The sequence below is a fragment of the Lethenteron reissneri genome, chromosome 40 (genome assembly GCF_015708825.2).
Source record: "Lethenteron reissneri isolate LAM-NWPU_2019-01 chromosome 40, ASM1570882v1, whole genome shotgun sequence".
Classification (NCBI taxonomy): domain Eukaryota; kingdom Metazoa; phylum Chordata; class Hyperoartia; order Petromyzontiformes; family Petromyzontidae; genus Lethenteron; species Lethenteron reissneri.
In genome coordinates this window covers 1726072-1748215 of record NC_083818.1, presented here as the reverse complement: position 1 = coordinate 1748215, position 22144 = coordinate 1726072, and the positions used below count along the sequence as shown (strand labels likewise).

Below are 22144 nucleotides of genomic sequence, written 5' to 3'. Positions count from 1 at the left end.
GCATCAGCATTCGTGGAGGGGTACGCGGGCATCGTGCGGCGGTGAGCCAGCAATGTAGTATGTCCCCAGAGAGGGCGCTAGCGCAGGAGGGCCGATCACCCGGTCGGCGAGGAACTTGCGGCAGCCGACCAACACGGTGGAGGAGGAGGGAGAGGAGGGAGTGGAGAGAGTGGAGGGGGCGGACGTCACGCCCACCTGCCTGGCGAGGGTGGGGGGTAGACGCCGGCCTTCACAGGGCCGATAGTTTGAAAAACGAATTGCAACAGTATTGCTTCAAGCGAGCCTGACTGCTGATGAGACACTGCATGTCGAAACTTGTGTTGAACTAATGCCGCTGGCGTTGTGCACTCGCAGAGGGCCGTTTGGCTGATGGGATGTGTAAAATACGTCCTTCCAGTCTATATGTGTTACGTGGAGAGACGTAGAGTATGGAGACATCCATTGAGTACGGAAGCAAAGATCTGTCACAACTTGACCCCCCCCCCCTCCTTGTGCGCACGATGACTTTTTACCCCCCCCCCCCCCCACCTGCGTACGTCGGCTTGAATCCTATAGAACGGCCGATATTTAATCCACACAGAAACGATGAAGGATGAATAATATTAACGTGTTTAAGCAAACAGATAATCCACCGCCGGCTGCATTATAGAAATTAAGTTGCGTACCTTTTAGAAGTTTGTCTCGTGTCCGCTAGGTTCAAACGCCGACTGAACCCAGTGGAACAGGTGACGCATTGTAGGAGTTTCGTGAACACGCGCCGTGTCCGGCTGGAGCACAGCATTGCGAGCTGCAGTCTGCTGGGCCGCCGTCTCAAGATCCACAGCGTCGCTGGCGTCATCATCATCGTCCAGCTTTTGAGTGTTCTGTCAGAAGACGCAGTCGTGTGAATGCGCTCGTGTCGTTTGACACTGGCCTGCGGCAGCTAAAATCTTGAGCCAGCGGCAGTCTGCAGTGCGGCCAGATTGAAGGATGTGTGACCCATGGGGCAGGCCGCCAGACTGTCAGACTCACTGCTGAGCTGCGTGATAGCTGCAGGCAGGGGTACGGTGGCATACGAGTGGCACCTCTCCCACAGTCCCACTTCTCCCGGTAGTACTTGTCTGACAGCTGAAGAAACTGAACTGTGGCTCATTTGCAGGCCAATGTAGACATATTATTATCGAGGCTTAACCCCCCCGCCTCCCGTTTCCTATGTGTACGTACATTGTCAGTAGACCCCCCCCCCCCCATATGCAAGCGTACGCATTTGAGGTAACCCCCCTCCTACCTCCATGCGTACATACTAAATGGATGGACCCTATATGGGAAGGTAGCAAGCTGTTGGGAGTGTTCCTAAACGTAGATGCCATGGCATCACGTGTCATCTGCTTCTCACGTTTAAGGCCTCGAATGGTCTGGCTCTATCTAAATATCTGTGATAAAAGAGCTTTTTAGCTTATCAGATTCTTCCAGTATCTTTAGAGATTCTGATCTCGCCGATATTGCTCAATCTTGACTTAAATCTTTAGAGACTGCAGGAATTCATATTCTTTGGGTCTTTCGGTAAATCCACGTAGATAGAAAAATAATCAAATCAAATAACAATATCACGATGTTTCGATCGCAATACAAGAAATCGTCATCAGGTGAAAAAATATAGCGGGAGAGCTGCTGAGGCAGGAAAAATATATGGTGGGAGCGCTGCTAAGGCAGGGAGTTATAAAGGTTTGAGATGGGTGTAGCCCAAGGGTCAGTGGGCGGGGCTAGAGATAAAATTTGAATGTAAATGTAAGATCAGAGAAATCTTGACAAACGAAGCTGTGGGGTGGCCATTGTATTGTGAGAGATTAGCATGTCAATGTAAGAGATTTGCTTGTAAATGTAAGCTCGGAGAGAGCTTAGAAAAAGCCATCGCCATTTCCAACAGCCTAAAATCGGTTCTAGCTAAAGGGTTGAATTTCGCAGTCACCCCTAAACACATCTCAGTTGATGATATCATTGCCCAGGTCGACGTAGCCCTTAAGGGTTTGGGACACATTCCTGCAGACGTGGCAAGATTGGAAATCGCTGTAATCCTCAAAAATGCAAAGACACCTATTAGCCACATCAGCAAGGATGAGCATCTTGAGCTTTCTCAACTAAAAAAGAGAGATGACATAGTCATCCTCTCAGCCGACAAGGGCAATGCCACTGTCATCGTGGACAAAACCACATACAATAACAAAATTCAGGACCTACTTAATGAATGCAGCTATACCAAAATCAATAGAGATCCTACCAACCGCCTGGTTATGAAAACCAACAACATCATCACTGATCCGACATCTTTAATCGAACCAACCAAGCGGCTTTCCTTAAAACCCTCTGCTGCTAGACCACCCAGATTTTATGGCTTACCAAAAATCCACAAAGAAGGTACACCACTCTATCCTATCATCGCCATCATTATCTCACCCACCTACAAACTGGCCCGATTTATGTCTGAGACCTTGCAACCATTCACTGGTAAGACCACCTCAGCTGTACTCAACTCAGCTCACTTGATATCTTCAATTAAGGACATCTCACTATCTCCAGGTGATTTGCTTGTCAGTTTTGATGTGGTATCTCTGTTTACCAAAGTTACTGTGTATGACACCATTGCAATCATTGAAGATTTGGTCCAACAAGGACTGAATGCTGATGTACCGGCCCTGGTGAGACACTGCCTCACCAACACTTACTTCACTTGGAATGGAACATTCTACAAACAAGTTGAAGGTACCCCAATGGGTTCTCCCTTATCTCCAGTTGTAGCCAATGTTTTCATGGAGAAATTTGACAGATGCCATCCAGGCATCCACCCTACGTCCGTCCTTGTATAAGAGATATGTAGATGACACGTTCGTCATCTGGCCACATGGCCTACCAGCTCTGGGCCATTTCCTCAACCACATCAACTCCATACACCCAGCCATCACATTCACCATGGAGGTGGAAAAGGATGGCAAGTTACCATTCTTGGATGTTTTAATCGAAAAGAGACCAGATGGCTCAATGGGACACTGTCTACAGGAAAGCCACCCATACGGATGCCTACCTAAAACCTGACTCCCACCACCATCCATCCCAAAATAATTCCCTTATCAAAACTCTATCCACCTAAAGTCACGTAGAAAGAAAATAAAGTCACGTAGAAAGAAAGAACCAAAGAGTAATTCCTGCACTCACGAAAGCTTCAAATCAAGATCGAAGTTATTGTTACTACCAGCCTACATGACGTCATCACAACCTGTCGGCACACCGCGACATGACGTAATTTAATAAGCGGGAGCCACATCGATGCATGACGTAATCATACACGGATTGGCGCTTGCCGTTGCACCATGACGTCACCCGATACAAGTTTCCTCTCGCGCGTCACAACGGCTTCGCGGCGTCATCAAAGACACAGCACACATGACGTCTACCGCGGCAGAAGGCGACTTCCGGTGACGTCATCGCCGCGGTTGCTAAGGGGCGTCACTGATCGCCGCGTGACGTCACGACGCCGCTCTATCGCCTCGGGACGCGGCCGGGGTCTTGTCAACCTGGGAGCAGCGGCGATTATCACCGTCGATTGTTGTTATTATAATTCATCGACGTGGTGTGTCAATAACCACGTTGTGAACCGGTAGGGAGGTGCGTGTTGGTGTTGTTGTGGAGAGGAAGAAGGCCCCCCGCCAGCCTCCAGGAGGAAGAGCGAGGGAAGCGAACATCTCGCCGGCGGCTTCATGGAGAAGTGCGACAAAGCCGAGTCCATCCTCAAAGGCTTCACCCTGTATCCTCCTCCTGCTGCTCCTCGTCAGCAGCAGCAGCAGCATCCTCATCATCGCTCGCACAAGGCGGTCTCTTTCACGATGCAGAGGGTCGGTGTTTTGGTGGGGGGGGGGGGGGTGAGATGGCCTAAATGTAAATTGTGTGTCGTTGAATCCGCCACCACCCGTCCAGGCCAAATCAGTAGGGGGGTGAGGGGGGGGGGCATTGTTTGTCGCGTAAACAACGTGGCGATCGTGGGACTGGTACGGCGCGCACAGCCGTTCTGTGCTGGAGAGTTAAACACAACAACAAGAACAACATTCACCATCCGAGTACGGCGACGTTTCGCTGGTGATAGAACGTGTCAACCCACACGTGTCTAACCCACACGTGTCTAACCACACGTGTCTAACCACACGTGTCTAACCACACGTGTCTAACCACACGTGTCTAACCACACGTGTCTAACCACACGTGTCTAACCACACGTGTCTGTCAACCCACACGTGTCTGTCAACCCACACGTGTCTAACCACACGTGTCTAACCACACGTGTCTAACCACACGTGTCAACCCACACGTGTCTAACCACACGTGTCTGTCAACCCACACGTGTCTGTCAACCCACACGTGTCTGTCAACCCACACGTGTCTAACCACACGTGTCTAACCACACGTGTCTAACCACACGTGTCAACCCACACGTGTCTAACCACACGTGTCTGTCAACCCACACGTGTCTGTCAACCCACACGTGTCTGTCAACCCACACGTGTCTAACCACACGTGTCTAACCACACGTGTCTAACCACACGTGTCTAACCACACGTGTCTAACCACACGTGTCAACCCACACGTGTCAACCCACACGTGTCTAACCACACGTGTCAACCCACACGTGTCTAACCACACGTGTCTAACCACACGTGTCAACCCACACGTGTCAACCCACACGTGTCTAACCACACGTGTCAACCCACACGTGTCTAACCACACGTGTCTAACCACACGTGTCTAACCACACGTGTCTAACCACACGTGTCTAACCACACGTGTCAACCCACACGTGTCTGTCTAACCACACGTGTCTACCCACACGTGTCTAACCACACGTGTCTAACCACACGTGTCTACCCACACGTGTCTGTCGACCTACACGTGTCTAACCACACGTGTCAGCCCACACGTGTCTAACCACACGTGTCAACCCACACGTGTCAACCCACACGTGTCAACCCACACGTGTCTAACCACACGTGTCAACCCACACGTGTCTAACCACACGTGTCTACCCACACGTGTCAACCCACACGTGTCAACCCACACGTGTCAACCCACACGTGTCTAACCACACGTGTCAACCCACACGTGTCTAACCACACGTGTCTAACCACACGTGTCAACCCACACGTGTCAACCCACACGTGTCAACCCACACGTGTCAACCCACACGTGTCTAACCACACGTGTCAACCCACACGTGTCAACCCACACGTGTCAACCCACACGTGTCAAACCACACGTGTCAACCCACACGTGTCAACCCACACGTGTCTAACCACACGTGTCTACCCACACGTGTCAACCCACACGTGTCTAACCACACGTGTCTAACCACACGTGTCAACCCACACGTGTCTAACCACACGTGTCTACCCACACGTGTCAACCCACACGTGTCAACCCACACGTGTCTAACCACACGTGTCTAACCACACGTGTCAACCCACACGTGTCAACCCACACGTGTCAACCCACACGTGTCAACCCACACGTGTCAACCCACACGTGTCTAACCACACGTGTCTACCCACACGTGTCAACCCACACGTGTCAACCCACACGTGTCAACCCACACGTGTCTAACCACACGTGTCAACCCACACGTGTCTAACCACACGTGTCTAACCACACGTGTCAACCCACACGTGTCAACCCACACGTGTCAACCCACACGTGTCTAACCACACGTGTCAACCCACACGTGTCTAACCACACGTGTCTAACCACACGTGTCAACCCACACGTGTCTAACCACACGTGTCTACCCACACGTGTCAACCCACACGTGTCAACCCACACGTGTCAACCCACACGTGTCAACCCACACGTGTCTAACCACACGTGTCTAACCACACGTGTCAACCCACACGTGTCTAACCACACGTGTCTAACCACACGTGTCTAACCACACGTGTCAACCCACACGTGTCTAACCACACGTGTCTAACCACGTATTCTTGTACAGCCAAATTGAGTTTCCAGGTCCGTACGGAGGTACAGCCGTTTCAATACGGGCAGCAAACATTATTTTGTCTATTTGTGTTTCTTCCCTTGTGATGGGATTTTGTCGGATGAACGCTGAGATGTATAAGCGGCACGCGGTGACCAATAAGGTCTGAATTGGTCTGTAATCAGGTAGGGCACTGGTAAGGGGCTGACAGCTCTGCGATTACATCAATCAGCAGCAGCAGCAGCGGCGGGAGATTTTACCAGAACGTGACGAATCTTCCTGGACTGTGCTGGGTGGTGTGCGAGTTGACGATACATTTATACTTGCGTGTCGAATCATACAACAACGTGTGGTGGTACTAATGGTAGCTGTTATCGCTGTAGAATACGCTGCGTTGTTATGTTTTGCACTGTGTGCGAGGTGGCGCGTGGCACTGTAACACATTGCACGCCTTGGCCTTGCGAATACATTGCGAGTGTGTATCACACGTTACATTGTCATAGCACATCGCGTTTTATGCTTTGCAGCGTGGTGATAACGACTCTTGAAGTTTCCTTGTGCATGACAGTGCTGTACGTGGCATTGTAATGCATTATATATAACGTGACATTATATCCCTTATACATTATAGCGGTGATAACTTATCGTTATATGTATAACACGTTGGCTTATATATTGCATTGTGTATGAGACTTTACATGATAACACGTGGCATTGTAATACATTATAGTGTGACACTTCATATTGTAACATTGCATTTCTGTATGGCATACTGTTGTAACTGAATATGTGACATTAGATTATAACAGAGTACACATTTGAACGGTTACACTTTCTAACACTAATTGTAGCACCAAATTATATCCACAGAATATAGTACCGTGCTGGGTGGCCAGAACACAGGGTTATTAAATAGATTTTAACACTGGCGTTAAGACATTTTAACTATATTATTTAAGTTCATATTTTATCTATTATCATTTTTCATATCTATTTTATCTATTCTTCCGAGAACCCTGGGTGAATTGAGACAAAACTTAATTGATGAACGTTCAAAGTTTACAGCTGTAATTCTACATTTCTTTTAAAAGAGAATTCATGCAAGCATTGGATATTAATGGGAGTCAGTTTGAACATTTGTTAAAATAAATTAAGTATGCTATAAGATTTGTTAAATATAATAACCCTGTGTGTCCTGACTTTTGGGCCACTCTGTATATGCTATATTATTACATATAATGTGTCATGGTATACTGTTATAACAGTGTGATATTGTAGCATACAATATACGTTATATTATACCATTGTATAATGTGTTATTACGTTATAACACGGTAAAGTATACAATGTCATGAAATCCATTACATTGAGAATAGGTTTTCCCCTTTTTTCTGGCAACAAAACAGTTGTGTTAAGATGTTAAAACACCAAACTGAAACCTTTTACAAGGAATCATGTCTGCATTCACCACAATACCGGTACTTGTGTTCAGAATGCAAACAAAAACATGCTCTGATAATTATAGATTTGAAGCTTTCGTGACTGCAAGGATTCATATTCTTAGGTTTTTTCGGTAAAGTCACGTAGGTAAAACATTAAAATTAATAAAAGTAAAATAAAATAAAAATCACGACGTTTCGGAGGCAACACAAGCTTCCGTCTTCAGGTGGAACCGACACAGCCACGACAACTGTATCAAGTAAATGAGAGATTACAAGAGCTACCACTCTGTATATATAATGGTTGAAGAGGGGAAGGGCCAAGTACGGCACACTTTTTATTAATATGGTAAGGTGAGGCTTAAGACTAAGAATAGACTGCATAACAAAAGACTGAGCCTTTGTTATGGAGAGGTACGGTTTGTGTCTACGCCTAGCCTACATAACAAAAGTGTGAAAAAAGAAAACACTAAACCTGGTAAAACAAAACTGGCTGTCTATCAATAACCTATAATAGTTGTCTGTCAAATAAGATGGTCCAAATAAGTGTAGTTAAATCTTTTTTGCATGGTTAATCACATCTTTCCAATGATTGCTCAGTTTGTAACCATCGTCACGGTTGAAATTATGTCTGTGTTTGTATATTTGTATGGCTTCGTGTACAAACCTTTGATGGTACGGATACTCTGACCGCACCATCCGCCAAGCTATTTCTCCCACCACACAGAAACAGCCACATGAAACTCCGACCAAAACTATCACGTTACCATACATAGCAGGCGTGACCAAAAAGATCTGCAAAATTCTAAACAAACATAAGATCCAAGTCCGATTCAGTACAGTGCATAAAATCCGTGATCTGACTCCATCTGTGAAGGATGTCGTTCCTGACTTACAGTATCCTGGAGTCTACAAATTGAGTTGCAGTTGTGGTGATTGCTACATTGGAGAAACGAAACGTCATGTTTCTGATCGTGTCCGCGAGCACAAGTCAGATCTGAAACACGGCAGAACTGATTCTTCGGCCATTGCCGATCATTGCTACAACTCTGTGGGCTCTCATGAAATTGTCTTTTCCGAGACCAAGGTGCTCTGCAAACCTCCTGGCTACCATCAAAGGTTTGTACAGGAAGCCATACAAATATACAAACACAGACATAATTTCAACCGTGATGATGGTTACAAACTGAGTAATCATTGGAAAGATGTGATTAACCATGCAAAAAATATTTAACTACACTTATTTGGACCATCTTATTTGACAGACAACTATTACAGGTTATTGATAGACAGCCAGTTTTGTTTTACCAGGTTTAGTTTTTTCTTATTTCACACTTTTGTTATGTAGGCTAGGCATAGTCACAAACCGTACCTCTCCATAACAAAGGCTCAGTCTTTTGTTATGCAGTCTATTCTTAGTCTTAAGCCTCACCTTACCATATTAATAAAAAGTGTGCCGTACTTGGCCCTTCCCCTCTTCAACCATTATATATACAGAGTGGTAGCTCTTGTAATCTCTCATTTACTTGATACAGTTGTCGTGGCTGTGTCGGTTCCACCTGAAGACGGAAGCTTGTGTTGCCTCCGAAACGTCGTGATTTTTTATTTGTATTTTTTATTTTATCATACTTTTATTAATTTTTATTTTTTACCTACGTGACTTTACCGAAAAAACCTAAGAATATACTCTGATAATATTAAGACAATGCATATCCACCACATTATAATGCATTATGCGATGTTATATTATAGCATCATATAAAAAAATGTGTTCTTAACGTTTTGATACAATACATATGATGCTATATTATAACAAGTTACATTATAACCGTGTAACATTACACATTGCGTTATAGTACAGTCGAGTGGGGGGGGCGATGTTGTAAGGTGTAATCCCAATGGAGTAAATTGCAGCTATTGTTTTCAGTATTTTGGAGTAATGCAGCGGCGCTCTGTATATATTTTAGACCTTTTATTGACGTACGCGAGGCGATGTTCGGAATAACGTCATCCGCAACGCGGCATGCGCCCCACCCTCGTCTGGCGCCGCGAGCCAATGGCGTTGCCGGCAGCCGGTGCGGGACGATGACGGAGTGTGAAGGGATAATGAAGAACGCAGGTGGCCGGATGGCGAACATCCGGAGAGGAAGGGGGTTATTAATGAGTGGGTACTGTAGCAAGAGAACACAGGTCGTTAAGAATTGATGACCGAGTATAATATTGTGTGTGCTTGTATTGTGTTGATATAGGCGAAGATAATATAGGCGATTATGTCTGCGAGTGTGAGTGAAATCCCCTTTAACATTTTTCCCTATGAGAAAATTGCTTTCGACATACGCAATTTTGAGATAAAACGTGCGCTTTTCCAGGAATGCATCTATTGCTTAGGTCAAGGAATACCTGTATTGGGATGTTTAGCTAATATCGGTGACATTTAAATTTGATGGATCAGTAGTTTATGGTTTCTTACCATCTAGCGTACATAATATGCTCACATGCAGGCCTACATACAGACAGGGCCAGTCTGTAACCGATGAAAGACTGCCACAGCACTTGACGGGTGTTTGATATCCTAAGCCAGGGGTTGGCAACCAAAATAACAAGAAGAGCCATTTATTTGGAATAAGGTAAAAACAAAAAACATAGCTCGGTATTTGAAAAGCCACGATGTGCGCGAACACAAGACGGTGGGTCCTTAATCAAAAACGTCACGAAGTGGCGGTTCTTAAAGCGCCGCACGCTGCTCTGAAGCCGCAGGTTGCTGACCTGTCCGAAGGCAACGCAAACTTCTTACAAATACGAGGGGGGACGCATTGCGCTGAAGAACCTGGCGATCCGAGTTTTGATTCCCAGCCTTGGGATAACATTAGTGGCACGGAGTGATATCTGCACTGGTCCTGGATCCCTCCAATCCCCTCCTTCAGTGGGGGGTGAAATATCCATAATAGAGTTGTTTTGGGTTCGATCGCGTGTGTCGTTAAACCCACCACCACCCGACACAGCCAATGAGTTACATTTTTAAAACAACTTTATTTTCGCGCAACTTTATTAATTCCCTTGTGCTTCTGGAGACTGAGATTAATTGCCATGATTTTGGGGGGGGAGGGTCACGATTATGTGTCTCGTTTGTCTCCCTGTACGGCCCCTTCTCTCTCGTTCTGTCAACATTTCCTGGCAGTCTCGTTTGTATTTGTTCATCCCATTCTGCCCTGTTTGTATTGTCAGTCTCGTTTTGTTCCATCGCATTATTGTCGTGTTAGTGTTGTCAATCCAGTATATTCGCTGCCGTTCATCTGGCCTCATTTCTACTGTTTCTCTCGTATGTTTTATCTCCGTTGTCTTGTTAGTATTTTAACTGCTTGGTGTATTCCCATTTGTTGTGACTATTGTAGCGTCTTGTGCAATTTTCTCCCATTGAACCAACGGTGCCGATATACACTCCCAGAAGGGCGTGTGGCTGATGGGATTTGTAAACAAATTTTTTTTAAACATTTAAATATTACTTACACGGGTTGTCCGCAACCGATTTTCACAGCCGACATTTACTCGTCACATAAAGTGAGCGTGAGAATTGTTCTATGAATCGTGACGTTTCCCTATCGCTTGCGCACTGTTTACGCCGTCGCTCTCCACGTGGTCCGTCCGGGCTGTGCCGCGTGTTGCTCCGCACGACGCCTCGGCGCTCTGCGCGTTTGGCAGCGTTTTCCTGATGGAGCGAAACGTCGGACACGGGATGTTACGATCATAAAATGTGTTGTACACCGCGCTGAACGACACGCGGTACAACCGGAAAGCACGCTCGGGAGCTGTACGTCAAAGACTAAGATCCACGTATAGCCTTTAGCAGATTCTTAGGGCAGGTGCTGTTAGCGAGCACCTATGAAGGATGGCACAGCGCAGGTTAAATCGGTGGCCGACACCAGGGGCGGCTGCCTATTATCTCTCCAGTGTTGACGCTTAGACGCTCCACCAGGTACTCATTTTAAGGCCGAGTCGACCTAGGTGAGGGCCCAGGACCGGTTCAGATGTTCACCACTGCTATTGGTCGTGAGTGGGAATCAAACCCGGGTCGCCGGTTTCGTAGTGCAGCGCTCTTGGCCACTGCACTACCGCACCACCTCGACAAACCCTGCGTCTGTATTCCACTAAAGCGCCAGTTGCCACACCGGCGGGCTGGTGACCCACTTCTCATGAAATCTGTAAATGACGGGAAAAGTCCCCCATCATCATCATTACCGAATAAGAGTGCCGCCTGGAAAACCGGAAGCTTCAGACGAGACGCACACGCAGGTGTAAAAAGGCTCACGGCCATTGTGCATGTGCAGAAAACCGTCGGCATATCCTGCAGAAAAGCTGATTCTAAGACAAGAGGACCACAGTGGCTTGGGTCGTGATACGCTGATGGTTGTTTTTTTTGCACATGCCTCACGGGCCGTGCGCTTCCCACGCCGTGTTGTCTCGTCCCGTTTGAAGCTCACGACCAAGGCTTCTGATTGGCCGCGGCGCCGCTTTGTCACCGCAGCGCCCGCAGGCCGTTGTCCCTCCTGGCTATGGAACACGACCCCACTTTGTCATCGAGCGGCGAGAGGAGTGAAAAGTCGGGGAGGTGTTGGGGAGGGGTACCTACTCGCATTCCCCTTTCGGATCGGAAGGCGACACCTGTTCTAAAGGTGGCTCAGCTGCAATTGAGCTCACTTTGAAGATGCGCTCGTTCCTGCCCCTGCGGCGAGACGAATGAGCGGACGAAGCGTCGGCTCCACTTTTCCCCGTCCTCCACGAGAGTCCCGGGCGGTGGTGGCGCACGCCGGTAACACGGCACTGGAGGCTGCCCGGGGGAGGGGGGGGGCGGTTGGTGGTGGATCACCGCACAAATGTTGGTGTCGAGGAGGTGCCATCACTGGCTCGCCGGGAGAAGGCGTTGCAGAAAGCAGTGGACCAATCGCCATTGGTTTCCATCTCTACGGGAATTGAGTGTTGCCCCCCCCCCCCACTTCGTCCTCGCGCAAGGCGTGGGCTGTCTCCGGGTGCTCCGGTACCGTGTTAATCGGCTGAAAACATCTCAACATAAAAGCCCAGGACAAGGAGGACCTTGCTGGAAAAGAGTCATACGACTCGGGTTGCCTTTCCTGGAGAAATAAGTAAATTATAATGTTACTAGCTTTTTTGCCCGTCCAAGGACGGGTGTATATTGTAGTAAATCTGAAATATTCAATAGAAAAATTGTTCAGCTCATGATTATTAATGAGGGGGGGGGGGCGGTTTGCCCCATGTGGAGTGATGTCACCCGTTAATGGTTATTGTGGAGGGATGCGGCATGTGGAGTGACGTCACCCCCTCATGGTTATTGTGGAGGGGTGCGGCATGTGGAGTGACGTCACCCGTTAATGGTTATTTTGGAGAGATGCGGCATGTGGAGTGACGGCACCCCCTCATGGTTATTGTGGAGGGGTGCGGCATGTGGATTGACGTCACCTGCTCATGGTTATTGTGGAGGGGTGCGGCATGTGGAGTGACGTCACCCGCTCATGCTTATTCATGAGGGCAGGCGTGCGGCATGTGGAGTGCACGACCTTGTGCGTTAGTGTAAATTTCCACGGGGGCATGAGTTAATGAAGGGGGTGACCTCACACACGGTTGTAGCTCTGCTGTATTCTTGGGTCTTACGGTAAAGTCACGTGACCCAAGAATATGAATTCCTGCAGTCACGAAAGCTTTAAGTCAAGCACTGTGCTGCTTAGATTTTTTTATCGTCACTTTCTGCAAAGAAACGTCATTATTGAAACGACTTTGCGCAATTAATTATTGAATTCGACTCGAACTTCTGCGTTAGTCTAAAAATCCACCCACTCATGAATATTAATGAGGGGGGGAGGTGGGCCTCCTGTGGAGTGACGTCACGCGGGGCGTGGGCCTCGAGGAGTGACGTCACGTGTGGGACACATTCTTGGCTTATAGTAGTAATAATTATATACAAATAATGTAGGTATTTCCTACACATCCCATTGACCACACGACCTTCTGGGAGTGCCTGTCGTTTGGCAGCTTCAATACAAGCAAACTCTTGAGAACGGTGTCAACGTGCAGTGTCTCATCAGCATAGCCAGGTTGAGTCATGGGCCCTTGATGGATGCAATATAATCTTATCGCACTGCCACAAATAATCATTGGTGAGAGAGTGCACGTCTAAACCGCTCCTGAGTTTTACTTGCATTGAACCAATGCTTCCGATATACACTCCCACACGACCCTGTGGCTGATAGCATCTAAAAAAAAACTTGATTCTTTTCATGTGGAGGTACAGATATGGGTAGGAGGCGTATTGTCTGCTTATTTATGTTGTTCGCTTGTATTCTTTCAACGACGGCGAGTGATTCGTTTTGCGTTCCCACCACGGAATGCCGTGATTCTGACCATGCCATCGTTCCGGGAGTGTCCGCTCGCCTGCAGAAAAGCCCTCTCTAGCTTTTGCCATTTTTCATTCCTACTGTACTCCGCGCACTTGACAAGCTCGCTCAAGTGCGATTGCAAAGTAAAGAAACGCATCCTTGGCACACAGCCACCAGCAGAAGCATTCAGACTATTGGACGTCGATGTTGATAGTCACAATGACCGTGATGGTTTGATGATGGTGGACGATTGTGTGCGGTGGTTTTGACGATGGTGGTTTGACCCGCTAACAGCACTTGCCCCTAACAGTGTGTTAAGGCCATACGAGGGATGTTTGTCTTCGATCTCGGTAATAGCTGCTTTTTGTGTTTAGTTTTATTATCCTTCCCTCCACACACCTCCGATTAGCATGGATAGCTACGTCCCGTGCGAAAGAAGTTCCACATACATACATGGTGGCGGTGATTTGATGATGTTGGTCTTAGTGATGATTGTGGTGGATAATGATGATGAGCTGAGTCGACCCCCTACTGGGAATTTAACTCGTGACCTTCGCACTCCGAGTTCTAATGTCAAAAACTTAAATATTCATGTGCTCCCTGTGCTCGGAGGGCACGCGTGCAGCAGCGGTCGCTGCCTGGCCCGGCCGCCTGTGGATTATGCGCTTAGTGACGGTCATTACTGCTAATTAAATTCCTATAGAGGGTTGGCGAGAGGGCAAGAGGGGGGGGGGGGGTGCCAGATTTCAGTATTACAAGTGTACTTTCTGCGTCGACCCTCTGAGTGTTGTCCCTCTCGTGTGCGTGGTGGTGGGTTTTCTCCAGCTACTCGGGATTCTTCCCACGTCAAGCAAAACATTCCTTTGGTAATGCTTTCCAACCGAGGTCGGAACGTGTTTATGCATTAGCTCCCGAGTCCAATGCTCCGTGCCTGTGAACTGCTCGCAACTGTGTACCAGCCTGGTTAAACCCAGGCCGGTCCGAATGTTTCAAACCGGTGCAGATGTCCTTGTAATGGGGTCTGTGTGGCGCAAGCGGAGAGAAGATGAGGCCTAACTGTGGCCAAAACAAGACCCGTGTGAGCTTCGTTTAGAGTGACACACACACAATAGCTCACGTGCGCGCACCCGCAAGCAGTGGGATTAAACGACAACAACGCCCGCCATTCGTTACTAAGTGGGCGGTGACGTCACCAAAAGTGCCTGTGCCGGGCTAGGTGCACTTTGAGGCCGTCACGTGACATGTGAAAGGCTCGCCAGCAGGGGTTCACGGGAAAGAACCAGATGCCATGGGCTGACTGAGCTGCCTGTGCTGCCCACTCTACCAACTCGCTGCGTTGTATCCGCGCGGCGCTTAGCTCGTACGTTGTGAGCGTCGCTCCTCCCGTCTCCATCCTCCGCTGCTGCTGGAGGGCGACTGCCTCCCAACTACCCAGTCGCTTCCTCCACGAGCCTCCTCCACAAACACCAGTGTGCGCACACCTGCAAGCACAAGGCTTGCACACAGGCATGCGCGCACGCACGCGCGCGCACACACGGCGGCGGTCCATGTTGATTCCTTGACTTTCCCTCGCATCAGCAACTGGATGAACCTGCGGGATGCAGAGAGTGGCAAGGTGCTGTGGCAGGGCACGGAGGACCTGTCGGTGCCCGGGGTGGAGCACGAAGGTGCGTGTGTTTCTGAGTGTGTGTGCGTGCTCACAACAACGAGCCGAGCGCCGGGCGGATAAAACACAGCAAGTTGGCACAGTAGGGGGCACAGGTGGTGCATCGGCCAGTCATCTCAGTCACCGCATGGCAGCTGGGACTGTCCCGTAACCTGCCAGCGGGCTTTCGACACTTCGCGTGGCCTTTAAGTGCACGTAGCCTGGCACCGGCGTCGTGGTGACATCACCGCCACTTAGTGGCGAATGGCGGTTATTGTGTGCGTATTACAGTCGGGGAGCGGTATTGTAGTGGTTAGCGCGCTGCGCTACAAACCCGACGACCCGAGTTCAATTCCTGCTCACGTCCAACACCAGTGACGATTATCTGAACCTGTCCTGGGCCTCCCCTAGGTCGACTGACCGTCAAATGAGTACTTGGTGTGGTGTGTAAACATCGCAATTAGGGAGACATGCGGCCAGGCGTGGTGCTGGCCACCCACACACCTAGTGTGCTCACGAACAGCACTTGCCCCAACAGTTTGTTAAGGCTATACGGGAGATCTTTGCCTTTTTGTATATTGGTGTGTTTGGGTGTGTTCGGGTGTGTACGAGTGTGCGTGTACGTGTGTGCGAAAGTGATAGTGGCCGTGCATGGTTAGCCTCCATACCTTTTAGTTTTGTTGTGCATGGTTGGCCAGGTTAGTGGAGTTCCATTATAACCAGGCAGGATCTGCTCTGACAATATCTCACCGTCTGCTCTTGGCCTCAGACCCCACAAACTCACAGAGACCCTCTGTATCTGCTTCAAAGTCTCCCACTGTCTGCCGTCAGGTCAATCGGCCGCCCCCCCATTCTATGCACGCATCCCACCCAGCGTAACCGTTTCTTTGCCAAATCTTATTCACCCATGTGTGGGCTCATGTGCCTGCAACCCCCCCCCCCCCCCCCGATTCCTCCCTCCGCCCCACCACCCACAGCACGCGTGCCCAAGAAGATTCTAAAATGCCGCGCGGTGTCTCGGGAGATCAACTTCTCATCCGCTGAACAGATGGACAAATTTCGCCTGGAGCAGAAGGTGTTCTTCAAGGGACAATGTCTGGAAGGTGTGTGTCCACCCAATTCCCTCCCAACTCTCTTGCCTGCTCGCCCACCAATTCGCTCGCTTGCTAATCCACTTGCTCACCAACCAATTCTCCTTACTCCACCACCAACTCACTTGCCGACCCGACTGCTGATCTCCCAACTCACTCACCCGCCCGCCTGCCCGCCCACCTCCCAGCTCGCTCACTCGCTCACCTGCCTGTTCATCTCCCACCTTGCTCACCCATCCGTTTACATGCCCGCTCGCCTCCCAACTCACTCGCCCATCTCTCAACCCACTTACTCATTCACTCGGGCACCTGCCCACTGAACTCCCATCTTGCTCACCTATCCGCTCACCGACCCACTCGCCCCCCAACTCGCTCAATCACTCGCCTGCCCACTCATCACCCATCGTCCGCTCACCGCCCACTCACCTCCCAATCTCCTTATAACGCTACATGTACAGCGGATGCACGTGTACGTTAAGAGTGCGAGTGTGTGGCGAGGTGTGACGAGGTGTGCGTGGTTGTCCTCTCACGGCAGAGTGGTACTTTGAGTTTGGGTTTGTGATCCCCAACTCGACCAACACCTGGCAGTCGCTCATCGAAGCCGCGCCCGAGTCGCAGATGATGCCGGCCAACGTGCTCAAGTACGCATGACACCCACGACATGACGCGACATGCGCTAACATAGCAACACCACGATAACACACGACAACAGACAACACTATAACACAGTAACATGCACTAACATAGCAACACCACGATAACACACGACAACACACAACACTATAACACAATAACATGCACTAACATAGCAACACCACGATAACACACGACAACACACAACACTTTAACACAGTAACATGCGCTCACATAGCAACACCACGATAACACACGACAACACACGTCGCTATAACACAGTAACATGCACTAACAAAGCAACACCACGATAACACACGACAACACACAACACTATAACACAGTAACATGCACTAACATAGCAACACCACGATAACACACGACAACACACAACACTTTAACACAGTAACATGCACTAACAAAGCAACACCACGATAACACACGACAACACACAACACTATAACACAGTAACATGCACTAACAAAGCAACACCACGATAACACATGACAACACACAACACTATAACACAGTAACATGCACTAACAAAGCAACACCACGATAACACATGACAACACACAACACTATAACACAGTAACATGCACTAACATAGCAACACCACGATAACACACAACACACAACACTATAACACAGTAACATGCACTAACAAAGCAACACCACGATAACACACGACAACACACAACACTTTAACACAGTAACATGCACTAACATAGCAACACCACGATAACACGACAACACACAACACTGTAGCATGTGCCAACGTAGCGACATGCAATGATACACGGCAACACATGATCCGTGACTATAACACAGTGACATTCAACAACATAATAAAACTTGACGCGATATCACGTCACGCGATAACACGCAGTAGACGTGTAACAACACGTGATGATACAGTTACAAGTGACATAATATGACATAATAATGCAATGTCACACACTATGAGACCTCCTTTGCCAGTAGCAAGATAGAGTAATAGGTTTTTAACCTTTTATTTGGCAACAAAACTGACACCTTCATACAAGGGATCATGCTTGCATTAACCACAATACTTGTGGTCAAAATGCAAACAAAAAGACAAATCTGATAATGTATGCACTGTCCTTGAAATTGATTGGTCCACACCCGAGACAGCTTTTTCTAGAGCCCAGTCTCACATGGTGTTGGACCAGATGACACCAAAAGGTCCAACACCAGAGTTGTCTTTTTGTTTGCATTTTGACCGCAAGTGTTGTGGTTAATGCAAACATGATCCCTTGCATAAAGGTGACAGCTTTGTTGCCAGATAAAAGGGTAAAAACCTATTACAATGTCACACATTGCTAACACACTGATATGCAACAACGCGGAATAACATGTGACATGACAACACAATATCTTGACATGATAACATGCAGTTACACACAATAACACATGACACGATACTCCGCAGTGACATCAATCGCACAATGATAATGATGATATAATGACTAGAAAGTGAATTAACACTGATGCGATGACGCGATAGTGACAGACGATGACACGATAGTGTGCTGATGACACAAGCCGACTCACTCACCAACAAACCCACCCACTCGCCCGCATGCTCACACACCCACACCCATTAACCCGCACCTCATTGTCACAAGCCCATCCACTTGGCCGCACACTTACTCGCCCACCCACTCACCCGCGCATCCACAAACCCACCCACTCATCCACAAACCCACCCACTCATCCACACAACCATTCACCCATGTAACTATCCACTCACTTTCACACTCACACACTCACCTACACACCCACTCACCCACACACTCACACAGCCGCACACTCACACACCCACTCACCCGCACACTTACTCGCCCACCCGCGCGCCCACAAACCCACCCACTCAACCACAAAACCACTCGCCTACGAAACCATCCACTCACTTACACACTCGCCCACACACATGCAGACCCACTCATCCACACACCCACCCACCTGAACACTCATTGACCCACCCACTTTCCCGCACACTCGCTCTGCTGTAGGCTGAGTCTCTGTGTCTCTCCCCACAGTGGAAACGTCGTAATAGAGACAAATTTTTTCGACGACGAAGTCCTCGTCAGCACCTCCAAGGTGCGGCTCTTCTACGTGTGAGCTTATGTCGGGCGTCGCTCACCACTCGCTTGCTCACTTATTTACACACTTCTACACTCAGCCATTCATTCACTCACTCGCACGCTCGCTCACTTAATCACTTATACATCTGTTCACCCGCTCGCATGTTAACCCTCTCGGCCACTAACTCATTGACTCACCCAGCCACTAACGCCCTCACTCGCTCACCCATCCACCCATCCTCTTGCTCACTCACACCAGCACACCCATCCACTGCACTTCCACATATGTGCTTGCCGACACATTCACACTGACCCACACACTTGCACATCAACAAAAGAATTTCCTCGCCACACACCTACACTTGCTCACATCACAAATCCACCCACTCACCCGCACACCCACCCATCCAACCAGAAACCCACCCATCCAACCAGAAACCCACCCATCCAACCAGAAACCCACCCATCCAACCAGAAACCCACCCATCCAACCAGAAACCCACCCATCCAACCAGAAACCCACCCATCCAACCAGAAACCCACCCATCCAACCAGAAACCCACCCATCCAAGAAAACCCACCCATCCAACCAGAAACCCACCCATCCAACCAGAAACCCACCCATCCAACCAGAAACCCACCCATCCAACCAGAAACCCACCCATCCAACCAGAAACCCACCCATCCAACCAGAAACCCACCCATCCAACCAGAAACCCACCCATCCAACCAGAAACCCACCCATCCAACCAGAAACCCACCCATCCAACCAGAAACCCACCCATCCAACCAGAAACCCACCCATCCAACCAGAAACCCACCCATCCAACCAGAAACCCACCCATCCAACCAGAAACCCACCCATCCAACCAGAAACCCACCCATCCAACCAGAAACCCACCCATCCAACCAGAAACCCACCCATCCAACCAGAAACCCACCCATCCACCCAAAAACCCACCCATCCAACCAGAAACCCACCATCCAACCAGAAACCCACCCATCCAACCAGAAACCCACCCATCCAACCAGAAACCCACCCATCCAACCAGAAACCCACCCATCCAACCAGAAACCCACCCATCCAACCAGAAACCCACCCATCCAACCAGAAACCCACCCATCCACTCAACCACCAAACACAACCCCTGTCTCACGTAGCAGCAACAACAATCGCAGCAGCAGCAGCAGCATCGGCAGCAGTCGCAATTTAATACTTTGAAGTTGCGACTGTGGCCGTGACATTCGCGCCAGGTGAGGTGCACTACCTTCCTGCCTACTGCTTTGGGACGCACACACACACCTCCTACACACACACATACACCTCCTCGTCCACACACACCTCCTACACCACACACACACACCTCCTCCACCACCTCCTGCGCTGTCGTGAGGAGCGGTGGATTAAATTTTTTCTTTCGGAGTGACGCGACATCGCCGCTTGTCTCCATTTCCGGCTCCGTCAATCGCTCTCCGAGTGAGACCGCGTCCGGTAGGTTTGTTACGGGGTGTGGGGTTGCTGTGTGGGGTGATCGGTTCAGGTGGTGCAGTGGCTACGGTGCTTAACTCACAATCTGAAGGTTTGCAAGTTCAATTCCTGTTCAGAGTCCGACTCCGCTCGTCGTCACTATCACCAACATCAAGGTTGTCATCATTCACAGCGCCATCATCAGGATCGACAATAATATGATTACTAATTCAAGTTATCATAAAGATGATAATTATCCCGATCATAGTCATGTATAGAATCCTAGCATCACCATGATAACCTCTAATTCCTATTAACATTACCATTCGTGGGTTTACTCCAGGTCTTGCGGTTTCCTCCCATGTGTATAAAGACTTATTAATTGGCTAAAAACATCTTACTATATAGAGGACTGCAGAGCGTGGGAAATTGTTGGCACCAGCTCCCTGCCTGGCTGCTGCATTCCAGCTCTTCTGTAGTTCCTCAGCGATTGTGAGAGATGGAATTTTCATGGACGACGCTACATATAAAACTAAACATGATTGTATTAATCACATTCAGTAACATCGTACATTGAAATAAAACTCAGTATCACCAACGTCACCCCTAATTGTCATTAACAACATCATTCCCCAAGTTATCATTATGTTGATGATGCTGATCATTCGTCATACGCAGCATCTCAGCATCTCAGCATCGCGGTCATAAACTATCATTCCTATCAACATCTTTGCCAATCATCATCATTACAGCACCATTATTAGCATTATCATTACCATCATTACCAATTTAACACGTAGGCTTTCACCACCAATATCATACAAAAATGAATTACCAATCACAACCATCATCAGCATCATCATACCCACGACCATTGTCATCACAGCATGAAATTTCCATCACTGGCTCGGTGCCAGCGCCCGTGTTGTCGGTCTGCCTGTTGAGGTATTGCACCCGAAAGCTTTTGAGGTTCGTGACGCACCATATCAGATAAGTTGTAGTCGGTGTACATGGTTCCTGCGTGTGTACATTTTGCACGTCTGTGCGCGTGCGCTGTAAAAACAAAATATATACAGTAATTAAAAAACAAAAGGAAAAAAATAGTTTTGTACGTGATGATTGTTTAGATATTGTGATTTCGGTTTGAGGCTGCGACAGCATCTGCCGTCATATACTTGGCAAAGTCTGAATTCAGCGCTCCGCGTCTTGTGTTTTTGGGTTGTGCCGCGTGTCCTGATGTCCGACGTTTCGCTCCACGTGCTGGGAGCTTCTTGAGGAACCGTATTCCCAGTTGTTTTTTTTAATAAGTTTCCGGCACATGGAGAAAAACATCGGACGCCATGCCGTACTACACGGGGTACAAACGCAAAGCAGTCGGCACAACC

General features: G+C 48.7%; 1 protein-coding gene across 1 annotated transcript; it reads left to right on the top strand.

The window, feature by feature from the left end:
- Positions 1-3483: 3483 nt before the first annotated feature.
- Positions 3484-19855, top strand: PDE6D (phosphodiesterase 6D). The gene is made up of 5 exons (XM_061567921.1): positions 3484-3778; positions 15393-15481; positions 16437-16562; positions 17086-17191; positions 19247-19855. The coding sequence occupies exons 1-5, from the start codon at positions 3732-3734 to the stop codon at positions 19326-19328; spliced, it is 450 nt and encodes a 149-aa protein (XP_061423905.1). The 5' UTR covers positions 3484-3731; the 3' UTR covers positions 19329-19855.
- Positions 19856-22144: the final 2289 nt, after the last annotated feature.